This window comes from Lontra canadensis, unplaced genomic scaffold (assembly GCF_010015895.1).
Source record: "Lontra canadensis isolate GAN:19392208 unplaced genomic scaffold, GSC_riverotter_1.0 scaffold107, whole genome shotgun sequence".
Lineage (NCBI taxonomy): Eukaryota > Metazoa > Chordata > Mammalia > Carnivora > Mustelidae > Lontra > Lontra canadensis.
The window spans coordinates 286,789-299,038 of record NW_022631101.1 but is presented as its reverse complement, the minus strand read 5'-3'; the positions used below and the strand labels follow the sequence as shown (position 1 = coordinate 299,038).

Sequence of the window (12,250 nt, the reverse complement as noted above, 5' to 3'; positions counted from 1 at the left end):
CTCTGTCAAGGGGCTCAGTCTCACTGTGCTCTGGGCTTCTTCCCTCCCCTGCTTGTTTTGCCTCCATGCCCATGAGAGGACTGGATGGGGAAAAGAGGCCCAGAAAGGGGTGGGGTGGGGGCTTACCAGGGCTAAAAAGCCAGTCAGGAGCTAAGGCTGAGGCAGACCCTGGCCCCTCTCATGCACCCACCTCACCAGACCCTGAAGGCTCTCCCAACATTCCTATATGACCTGGTCTGGCCCTTGTCCAAAACTCTTCCGTGGCTCCCACCTGCTCTTCTGTCAAAGTCTAGCTCCTTGGCTCAGCTCATTTTTTTTTTCTTTTATTGACACCCATTTTACATAAAGCACACACATTTTAAATGCAGCCCCAATGAATTTTTACGAATTTATTGACCTAAGCAGCCACCACACAGATCAAGCTAGAAGTTTCCGGCCCCCTAAAAGCTCTCCCGTCCCTCCCTACCCTCCTCCATCCCCAGTAACCACCATCCTGACCTCTTGTGCCCAACTCTGAACCCTGCTCTACATGCTGATGTGTACTGGCTTCTTGGGCTCTGCACAGTGGCCACCAGCTCCATCCAGGCTGGTCACTTTTTCACTGCCGAATAGTATCGCATGGTGTTATACACACAGGTCTCACCTGGGGTGCTGTTTAGGGTCCAGCCCCACCCCTCTTCCAGTCTCCCCCAACCCCATCCTGGCTGCGAATGATTCTGCACCCAATTCCAGTGTGTGGGTTTCCCCCTCCCCCACCAAGCAATTCTCAGCCGTCGGCTGGGTGTCCTACACTTCAACTCAGTTCTACACTGTCTACATGGAGAAGGAGCTCAAGTCCACAGGTGAAGAGCTCAGTCCTATAGGACTGCACCCCCTTGAATCTTCAGACGCCAGTGGCAAGTCCAGGTTGACACCTGTGCTTCTGACCAACCAGCTACAGATCGCAGGTTCCAACAAATGCCCCCTTGGGTTGAATTAATTTGCTACAGCAGCTCTCAGAACTCAGAGAAACATTTTACTTACCGGATTCCTCATATATCATATATTAATACTTATTATAAGCCAGGATAAAATTTAGGAAGAGCCAGAGGGAAGAGACACCCAGGCAAGGTATGGGGAAGGGTGGAAGCTACCATGCCCTCTCCAGGGGCACCACTCTCCCCACATCTCCACGTGTCCACCAACCTGCAAGCTCTCGAAACCCTGTCCTTGTGGGTTTTGGCGGCAGTGGGGGGGGGGTTGTCCTTTGATGGAGGCTTCATTACATGGTCATCATTAATGAAATCACTGGGCACTGGCAACTGATTCAACCTCCAACACCCCTCTCCCTGCCCCCGAAGGCCAAGGGTCACACCGGATATTCTAATCTCTAATCACAAGGTTGGGTCGCTGGCAATCAGCCCCCAGCCCTCGGTTACCTAGGTACTTTCCAAAAGCCACCTCATTAACATCACAAAAGACACAGCTACCGCTCTCACCACAGAAAATTCCAATGGTTTTAGGTACTATGAGCCAGAAATGGGATGCATACCAAATACATGAAACAAATCACAGTATCCAGACGCCTGTGTGGCTCAGTCAGTTAAGGGCCTTCAGCTCAGGTCATGATCCCAGGGTCCTGGGATCAAAGGCCACGTCGGGCTCCTTGCTCAACAGGGAGCCTGCTTCTCCCTCTGCCTGCTCTGCCTGTAGCTCTCCGTGCTTCTGCTCTCTCTCTGACCAATAAATAACTAGAAATCTTAACATAAAATAAAATCTTAAAAAAAAAATCACAGTATCACAGCTGCTCCTGCCAGGGACTCCTCTTCCCCAACATTCCTTGCTGTAGCTGCCCGCCACTGTCCTCTCCCTCTTGCCCCATCCACTTACAACAAACATCACCAGAGTTTACCCACTTCTTCATTATGGTTCACCAAGGAAGGCCTACAATGTACATCAACACCAGACTGTGGACCCATCTTGAGCTTTTATGCTGAGGGGAATACCTGCCAACAAAGAATGCGAGAGAGCGGGATTGACAATCTGGAAGGGATGTCGGATGGCTCAGCTTTCCTTTCTTTTTTCTTTTACCAGGGTGAACAGGCCCCTCTTCGCTTCAAGTCTAACTCCTCTCTCTGCCTGTCCTCTGTCAGCAACCCCCCCACCTCCTTAAGGACCCGGTTCCGAAGCATAGTGAAATGTCTCCCACCTTAAAAACACCCCACTAGGGGCGCCTGGGTGGCTCAGTGGGTTAAAGCCTCTGCCTTTGGCTCAGGTTGTGATCCCGGGGTCCTGGGATGGAGCCCTGCGTTGGGCTCTCTGCTCCACGGAGAGCCTGGTTCCTCCCCTCTCTCTGCCTGCCTCCCTACCTACTTGTGATCTCTGTCATATAAATAAATAAAATCTTAAAAAAAACAACAAACACAACACCCCACTAGAACTTTTAGCACCTTAGATCCGGTGTTATGTTTAAAGTTCACTATGTACTCCCTGAACTACAAAACATCTGGGATTCAAATTCAGATTTTAGATATTGTAAAACAACCAGGAGGTAGAAATCCTTTAAAGTAAGTTCTTACAGAACCAATTGCCGTTTCATACAACATGGGAGATTTTCACCGACATAAAAAGTAAAGGAAACCAGACACACAGAAGACCTGCTGTAAGATTTCATTTATATGAAGTTCAAGGGCAGCCAGAACTTATCTAGGACCAGAATCAGATCAATGTGGGGCAGGGGAATGGACAGGAAAACGCGCCAAACAAACTTCTGGGGTGCTGCAAATGACCTCTACCCTGACCTAGTTAGTAGTTAGATCAGATCAGTATACAGATTTGTAAAAATTCACTGACCTCTACCCTTAAGGTCTGTGCCTTTTATGCACTTGACCATACTTAACCTCCATCTCACCAAAAAAGAGCTGAGGAAAAGTACTCATGGGCGCCGGTGGCTCAGTTGGTTAAGCATTTGCCTTCGACGCAGGTCATGATCTCAGGGTCCTGGGATAGAGCCGCATGGCATTGGGCTCTCTGCTCAGCAGGGAGCCTGCTTCCTCCTCTCTCTCTGCCAGGTCCTCTCTGCCTACTTGTGATCTCTCTCTCTGTTAAATAAATAAATAAAATCTTTAAATTAAAAAAAAAGTACTCATAAACTTTTCCTCACAGAATGTGTATTACAATACTGAGAAGTTTCCATTAACAGACTCAGGGACAAAAAAGAAAGCATAATTTTTCTTTTTTTATTATATATTTCTTTATTTATTTACTATTTGAGACAGACACAGAGTGAGAAAGAGAGAGCACAAATGGGGGGGGGTGGGACAGAGGGAGAGGGAGAATCGGGAGAGGGAGAACCCCCCAGGGAGCTGGGAGCTAGGGCCCTGGGATCATGACCTGAGCTGAGGGCAGAGCTTAACCGACTGAGCCACCCAGATGCCCCAAAAGCCATGTTTTCTTCATGGTGGACCCCATGCCTACCCCTAACAACTTCTCCAGACCTCTGGTCCCCAGCTGATCACTGTCTCTTTGGAACCCTTTGTTCCCTTGGCTCCAGGTCATCCCTTCTGCTGACATTCCTACTCCCTGTCAGCCCCTTTCTGGGGTGCTGGTCCTCCCCCTGATTCATAGATACGGGAGGCCCAGGGCCTAACCTCTGCTCGGTCTACTCAATCAACCTGGATGGTTTTAGCCAACCCCAGGGCTTTAAGTACCATCTACACACTAAAAGCTCCAAATGGAGCATACTGGTAGACCTGCTAATAAAATGACAGGACAGGGTGCCTGGGTGGCTCAGGGGGTTAAGCCTCTGCCTTCGGCTCAGGTCATGATCTCAGGGTCCTGGAATCAAGTCCCACATCGGGCTCCCTGCTGAGCAGAGAGCCCTCTTCCCTCTCTCTCTCTGTCTGCCTCTCTGCCTACTTGTGATCTCTGTCTGTCAAATAAATAAATAAAATCTTAAAAGTAAATAAATAAATAAAAATAAAATGACAGGACATCTGAGATTTGCTTTAAAAAAGTAAGGAAACTCCAAGTAAAAACTGTGCTTATGTGTGGGAGGGGGAAAATAGAACAAGAGAAATGGAACGTAAAGGACTATCAATACTGAGTGACGGGTGAGAATTCTTTACACCACAATACTTTTGTGTTTGCTTTTAAAATTTCATAAAGCAAAAAAAAATTTTTTAACAAAATAAAATTTCATAAAGTCAGTAAACACTGTGTATCTACAAATCCTAGCTTCTCCCCCAAACTGTCACTCCTTACTTGATATCTAGTAAGTATCTCAGAGTAAGTTCAAAGCTTGTCAGTTTCCCATCAAGATGACTCTTAACCCATCTTCATAAAAAAGCATCACTCTTCATCCAGCTGGTCAAACCCAAAACCTTTAGGATAACTTTTAAGTCATCCCTGATTCATGCTTCCTCTCACACAACCCTCTTCCTGAGTCACCATCATCTTCCGTCCAGGCAGGGACATGGGTTTCCTCATGGCCTGTGTCCACGCCTGCCCAGCTGCAGGCCATCCTCCCCACAGCAACCAGCACTGCTTTAACCATTTTGTGCATAAACAGTCACATGGCTCATAAATGCAGAAGTCTTAAGCAGTCGCCCTCACAACTCTGATCCACGAGTCTATGACCCTCCTCCCCACAAGCAACCACTGTCATTAATTCGGGGTGTTCACTAGAGAAATATTCATACAACAAACCTTCCAACATGCTGGACCTTGCTCGCGGCCCTCCAATGGCTTCCTGTCACTTGGAAAGTAACTTCCAAAGCCCTTACCATGGCCTACAAGACCCTGTGTAACCTGGCCCCTCTCCATAGCTCCATCCCTAAACAATCCTTCCTCTCTTCCCCTGGCTCTGCTCTAGTCACCTGGTCACCTTGACAATCTCTCAACAGCTGGCTCCCCTCCTGCTTCCTCCAGGGGTCTTTCCACTGACTGTTTTTCAGCATCTGCACATGGCTCACTTCCTTACCTTTTTTCAGGCCTCTGCTCAAATGTCACCTCTTCAGAGAGCCCTCTCTGACCCTCTGACCACCTGTCACTCTCTGACCCCTGTCACTTGAAATTTCCTTACCCTGACTTTTCCTTCCAAGTCTCTTCTACCTGACATCATCCGCTTTACTAGAAGCTCTGCTGTTAGAGGGCAGCTGCTCTCTCCTATTCACTGTAGGATCTCTAGCCTACAGCCATGGTTGGCAGCTGACTAGACTTCCGTAACTCATTCAGTAGATGGATGAATAAAATGAACAGAGAAGTGAATGAAAAAATGAATAGACCCTTTGGCAATGGCTCTCAACATTCCCAAGCTTGTAGCCCGGACCCAGCAATTCCACTTTCAAACAAGATATCACTGATAATACTACCAGAAGCATACCATCAGAGGTACAACAGTATTAACTGCAGCAAATGTGAGAGCTAAAGTTCAGAAACGGCCTAAATGTTTATCAATAGGGAAATGGTTAAAGCATGGTACATCCACACAACCATGTCACTAATAAATAAAAAAGGCAGGTCTCTGGGTGCTTGTTTGCACCACTGACTCACCACTAGGCAGGCTGCCGGCTGTCAGGGGGGAAAATGTGGGCTTTCTCCGTGGTGAGACGGGCCTGCATTTGAATCCAGGCCCTGCTGCTTCCTGGCTAGTGGACTTCTGTAAGGACCTTCTCTTTCGGACTCATTTTCTGCATCTGTTAAATGGGGAGGGGAAAGGTTGTAGTGATGTATATAAAACACAGCCTGGTACACAGTAGGCCCAATGTCAGTGCCATTCTTTTTCCTTTTTTAAGTCATTTCCACCTGAGGGTAGCTCAGAGTTGTGAAACCAGCATGGAGGGTGTTCTGGTATTGAGAAATTTAGTTAAGAAAGACTGGTAATCACCAGGGGTGCCTGGGTGGCTCAGTGGGTTAAAGCCTCTGCCTTCTGCTCAGGCCATGATACCAGAGTCCTGAGATCAAGTCTGGCGTTGGGCTCTCTGCTCAGCAGGGAGCCTGCTTGCCTTCCTCTCTCTCTGCCTACTTGTGATCTCTGCCTGCCAAATAAATAAATAAAATCTTAAAAAAAAAAAAGAAAGAAAGAAAGAAAGAAAGATTGGTAATCACCTGAGATGAAGATGCTAAAGAGGGACACTGACTAACAGAATGCAGACAGCCTGATTGTCATGTGTGTCTGGCCTGACTGCCATGTGTGTCTCTGGGAAACACTCACAGTCTTTGGAGAATCATTATACAGTGCTCTCGACTTAAGTGACTGGTGTTTTCAACCAGCCTGTGGCAGCCTGGAAACAGTTCCACCCGGCACAGGTGCTGAGAAAATGGCCACAGGGATGAGGCCTGGAGGGGAGAGGGCAGCTCAGAATCAGTCACTATCATTCCCATCGTAAACCACAAAACATGACACACAGAGCTCCTATGCACTAGGCACTGTTATGGGAACTTTCATCCATTTAACTCTGATGCCAGCTTCATTTTAGAAACGGGCAGACAGGGTTAAGGTCGGCTGCCATATATGTGAACACCCATTTACGGGAACTCAAGCTCTTAACGCCAATGCTTTAACTGTAGTTCCAGAAGGATACTGGGAGCCGGTGCTTTAGGACAGGGATATGGGAACCAGAGTAGGAGACTTATTTTTATTGTGTACCCCATTGGCTGCTTGAAACCTGTCAGAATGTACCTGTATTCCCTGTTCAAATAGAAATAAGAAAACGCTTTGAAATTTCGAATGAAAAGTGGTAAATTCCCCCCAGTCGCCGACATACGCATGAATCACACTCCTCTGGAGCGAACTTTCCTCCCCGAGGTAACCTCCCACCCGCGCTGAGACGCTGCGCATGCGCTCTCTGCGGGCCGCGCGCTCGGCCCCGTATTCCCCCTCAGGCGCGCACGGGCCTCTGCCACGGGCTAGTCTTGAATTTTCGACACTTAGTCCTGGGCTCCTCCTCTGCTGCGGCCGCCGAGGTTCCCCACAGTCCCCGTCTCCCGATAGACCCTGCCCCGAAATCCCTTCAGAATCTGAGCTGCCCATCGGTGCTGCCTCACCTTCCACCCCGGGGGAACTCTGAATGCGAGACCGTCTAGACCTTTCCCTCTGCTTGGGGTGCTCTTGGCCGTGCTTCAAGGTCCAACCGGACCTGAGCCCTTTCCATGTATGATTTAATCGGTCTCCCATTACAGAGCGGGAAGTCTCCAGCGTTCACGCCAGTTTCGATTCAATCCTGTGTTCTCATTTATCGGCCCAGGACCTTGAAATTCCTCCCCTCCGCCCCACCCCCACCCCCACTGAATACAGCCTAGGCCACTGAAGGGGCGGGATTCGAACCCGCTTATCCCAGTAACCGCCCTCTCTCCCTCTGTGTTATACTCCCACAGAGGGGCCGCCCCACAAAGGCGCACGCGCACTAAGACGGAACCGCGGAGTTCTCCCTCCTTCCCCTCCGTCATCCGCATGCGCGCTGAGGCCAGCCACATCCATCGACGCATGCTCAGCCCAGGGCTGACGCTCAGTTCTCCCGCGCCCAGCCCTAGGCGCATGCGCAAAGCCGGCACTCCGCGGATCCTGCTTTAAGCTCCGTCCCGCGCTACTTCCTCCTCTTCCTCTTTCGGCCCCGCGTTCCCTGGGGGCCGCTTCCGAGGTTCCTAGGACGGTTCCGGAGTGACCGGTGCCTGCTCCCTCGGCCTACCCCACGCTCCTTGTCCCCCAGACGCCATTTACAGGTCCGTGGCTTGTGGTGGAACCTCCCCCCACCAGCCCCGTCACGGAAAGCGCGCGTAGCGCTGCGCCCCAAGAGCCAATCAGCAGCCGCCTTAGGTAAGGGTCCTTCAAGCCCGCGCGAGGTTCGTGCGCTGGCAGGGGGCGGGGCGTGGGGCGCATTTCGGGGCCCCGCCCCCTTTTCGACCGTTAAACAGTCACTGAGAAGCCTGGCGGGTGCGCGTAACTTGCGTAGGGAGGGAAGAGAGACCGTTAGAGTACTGGGCTTGCTGGCTTGGGGTGGAGACCGATAAGTAATCTGTAAATAGGAGCTTGGGTTCTGGGAGGGTCTAAGTATTGCAAAGGTCCCAACGAGAACGTGTAAAGGGAAACTTGAGTTTTGAGAACACGCTCGCAGAGGGTCTGCAAACAGACCCTATATGCCCAGGAGGTCCTCCAAATACTGTGTAAAAAGAAACTTAAGTTGTAGGGTTCTCCATAAGAGGCTTGCAAGCAGGTGCCTAATTATGGGAGATGCCCTCTGAGTAATCGATAGACTCATAAAGTTCTTGGGGGGAGGGCACCCCATATACAAACTTGTAAATATACATGTTTGAGTGTCAGAGAGTCCTTAGAAAAATAGTGTGAATCGGCCCTTACGTTCTGGGGGGCGGGGGGCGGGCATAAATATGGGGTTAGGAATTAGGAGTTTGCCAATAGACACTTGGGTTCTGGGAGAGTCCCCGCAAGGGTCATGTGGAGAAATGCACAAATGCTGAGGAAGCTGCCGGGAGAATGCCTAGTTAGATTCCTGACATCTGCGAGGTCACCGTCAGAGTCCTGTGAACACAGACTGGCTTCAGGCGTTTTGGGAGAATCCTCCAAGGAGCCTGGAAATATTGGGGGTCCCCAAATTGCACATAGGTGGACTCAGATTCTGGGGAGCTCCCCCATAGAGCTGTCAAGCAGACACAGGTACGGTGGAAGTTCCCAGAATAACGTGGGAGAGGACGCTTAGTCTGGGAAGAGGGTCCTCTGGTTGTCTAAACGGATGCTGGAGCGCTGGGATGGAATCCCCATTGAGGAAAGAAGAGAGACACTTAAGCACTGGGTGGGGGAGTGGGGCTGTCCGAAATAATGTGTAAACCAACACTTAATTGTAAGGAAGGGAGGAGTTCCGATTTCTGAGGGAATATCCCTCCAAGACTGTAAACAGTCATTGAAGTGCTGAGTGGATCGTTTTCCATAAGCGTGTGTAAACAGGCCTGGCCCTCCTGTCTCCCAAGGCCGGCTAGAGCTGTTTGTGGCAGGCGGAGAAGTCACTTGGAGAAAGGAGCTAGACAAGCCCCACCTGGCCAGCAAAATACTCCCACATCCTGTAAACACTGCAGTTCTGGAGAAAGAATCCGGCACTTGGACCAGTTAGTCACTGTTTGCTTGGGTGGGAGGGGGGATTCGTAGAATGATTTCACAGGCACTTAAGCGCTAAGCAAGGGTCAGCAAACCGTAAAGGGCCAGAGATGCTGCAGGCCATAGTGTCTCTGTCTCACTCAGCTCTGCCATTCTATCAAGGAGGCAACTATAAACAGTTTATAAATTGATGGACGTGGCTGTGTTCCAGTAAAACATATTTACAAAAACAGAACGCAGCCCTGATTTGGTCCATAGGCTACAGTTTGCCAACTTGACGGGTGAGCTAAATAGTAAATGGTCTTACAGTCTTGCAAACAGACTGTTAAGTACTCCGATACTTCCCTAGGAGGAAGGGTAAACAGCTGGGGAAACTCCCTAGAGGGACCTATAAAGATAGTTAAATGGTAGGGTGGATCATATGGGGAGCAGTACATTTTATAACACCTTAGATTAACTACTGGTGAGACCTTGGATTGTGAGGGATAGCTGACCATCAGAAATGGAAGGTAAACAGACTGATGCCAGATGAGACACCAGATGAAATTAGGCCCTTGAATGCCCCGTGTATGCCAGTATTCCATAATCAAAACAGTAGTTGTCAGAGTGAGGATCATGTTACTGATGTGTAAGGAAATGTTTTGCTGCAGTTTGGGAAAGAACATGTCCCATTTTTATGTGACCCTTCCCCTGTGAGTTGTACTTATGTTGGGGCAAAGTGATTAATAGTTGGGAATAGTTTTGGCTACAAGTAAGAGAAGTATATTTGTTTCTCACTGCATCCAGAAGTAGACAATATAAGGTTAATAGGGGATCTCTGAATCTTTTTCTACCACGCCTTCTCTCCTTCCTTCCAGCCCAAGGTGGCTGCTTGAGCTCCAGCCTGCACATCACATTCCTTTCAGCCAGAAGGAGGGCAAAAGTCATGTGCCAGTGTCTTGAAGGAAAGTTTCTGAAAGCTGCCAAAACACACTTCTGGTGTCATACCAGTGGCCAGAAAGAACTTGAACATGACCACCTACCTGCAAATTATGCTGAGAAGTGTGTTCTGGACAGCCAAGTGCCCTGCTCAGAACTGAGAGTTTTATATTTTTTGGAAGAAGTGAGAAAAGAGTAGATCCTGAGAGGCAGCTGGCAGTCACTGCCACAGCCACAGAGCTCTCTGGAAACAAAGTGCCTTCTTACAGTCCAGAGTGAGCCAGATAGATGGCAGAGCATCTCTTTACCCTGAAATCAACCTCTTTCTCTCTGTAGGCAACCATGTCTGAGTCTGGCCACAGTCAGCCTGGGCTCTATGGGATAGAGAGGCGGCGGCGGTGGAAGGAGCCTGGCCCTGGTGGCCCCCAGAACCTCTCTGGGCCTGGTGGTCGGGAGAGGGACTACATTGCCCCATGGGAGAGAGAGAGACGGGTGAGTGAGTGGGCCCAAGGGTAACATCATGTATCCACTCGTTCCACAAATGTTTTTTAAGCACCTCCATGTGCCAGGCACTAATCTAGATGCTGAGGCTCTGTGAACAAAACTTGACTGGCCTCATGGAGTAATGGCAGAGAGTGACAGAGGGGGCTGTCGTAGATGAAGTGGACAGCGAGGGCCTCCTTGAAGAGGTGAGGAAATACATCATAACAGAATCTGAAGAGCAAATGTGAAGGCCCTGAACCCTAAGTGTGGTGTATTCCGGGAGCAGCCAGGAAGCCAGTGTGGCTGCAGAGGGTGAAGAATGGAAGGTGATAGGAGATCATGTCAGAGAGGTAACTCAGGCCAGATCACGTTGGACCTGAGAGGCCTGGGAAAGGACTTTGGATTTCGCCAAATGAAACTGACATTGGAGAGTTTGAGCTGAGAGGTGCCATGAGCTCATGTTTTAAAGAGTCGTATAGCAACAGCAGCTGTTTTGGGTTTTTGGTTTGTTTTTTTTTTTAAGATTTTATTTATTTTTTTTGAGAGAGCACACGTGCAAGTTGGGGGAGGGAGAAGAGACAAACAGACTCTGCACCGAGCATAGAGCCCGATGCAGGGCTTTGTCCCATGACCCCGAGATCATGACCTGAGGCGAAATCTAGAGACGGATGCTTGACCAACAGAGCCACCCAGGCGCCCCCTAACAACAGCAGCTGTCACTATGTTGGGCGGCATGCGGTATGCTGGCGCTGCGCAAAGTGCTTTAACATCCTTTGGGGTCTTCCTGAACCCTTAGAGCTACCCCCATGAAGTAGAACCTAGGTTTGATTTTCACTAATGAGGACAATGAGTCTCAGAGGGGAAGAGACCTAACCCAAAGTCACAGTCAGTAAGCTTTGGGGCCAGAACTCAAGGCCAGATCCAGCTGAGCCCAAGCCCAGCCTGTTCTTTCTGCTCAAGTGTCCTGGGCTAGGAATACGGAGCCTCGACACAGGTGCAAGTCCTGCCTTGCTCCCCTCATGTGCTTAGGTGAGTCACTGCCAGAACCTGTTCCCCACTGAGGTTCTTTCTCCACCTCCGAGAGAGGTTTGGGTTGGGGGGGGAGGGGAGGGAAGAAGGGGGCTATTGGGACCAGTTTCTGAACCATAAAACTGCAAACATGAAGAATAATTTCTTCACAGTAAGCTCAGCTCTTGCTTGTTCCTTCCCTTGGGTTGCAGCACAGGAGAGAACAGAGTGTCTCTCTTCCACACATATCCTGGGGAACGTTACCATCTTCCTAGGGGGATAAGCAACTCCAGAGTCTCTCGTCTGTCTCTGACTTTGCCATTGACTGGTCAGTGGACTCCTCACATCCTCTGTGTCCCCTGCTGATCTCAGCAGCTCCCTCCCATTTCTCCTTCTCCCAGTATCCGTGACAGCCCATCGGGCTTCATCCTGGCTGGACACCCCCTCCCCAAGCCAGTCCGACACCCTTGCTGGACATTGTACCTCCTGAGTACATCTCCTGTCCACCATCTTCTTGCCGCCCTCACAGCCTCGGCCCCACATATCCTCCCCTCCTCCCTGGCCTTCTGAAGGCCCACGGCCTCTCCTGTAGTTCTGTCACAACTGTTCTTTCTAGAACACTTTCGTGCCCTTTTGTTTATTCCTCACCATAGGCCAGTATCCCCGGTATATGGTGAAGAAACAGACCCGGTGAAGGTTCATGGCTCTCCTGAGGTTTGACAGGGAGCCAGAAAAGAACAAGACTCAAACTCCGAT

The 12,250-nt window shown here is 49.9% G+C and overlaps 1 protein-coding gene across 5 annotated transcripts in view; it reads left to right on the top strand.

The window, feature by feature from the left end:
- Nucleotides 1-7,541: 7,541 nt before the first annotated feature.
- SMG9 (SMG9 nonsense mediated mRNA decay factor) overlaps nt 7,542-12,250 on the top strand; it is a 34,634-nt gene continuing 29,925 nt past the window's right edge. The window contains exons 1-2 of one of the 5 annotated variants that reach the window (XM_032839379.1): nt 7,542-7,795; nt 10,340-10,495. In XM_032839379.1, coding sequence (XP_032695270.1) covers nt 10,346-10,495 — 150 coding nt within the window. In that variant the 5' untranslated portion in view covers nt 7,542-7,795; nt 10,340-10,345. Of the gene's footprint in view, nt 7,796-7,911; nt 7,928-8,483; nt 8,651-10,339; nt 10,496-12,250 lie in introns of those variants that run through there. The other 4 variants (XM_032839375.1, XM_032839377.1, XM_032839376.1 and 1 more) reach the window with 4 other exon arrangements.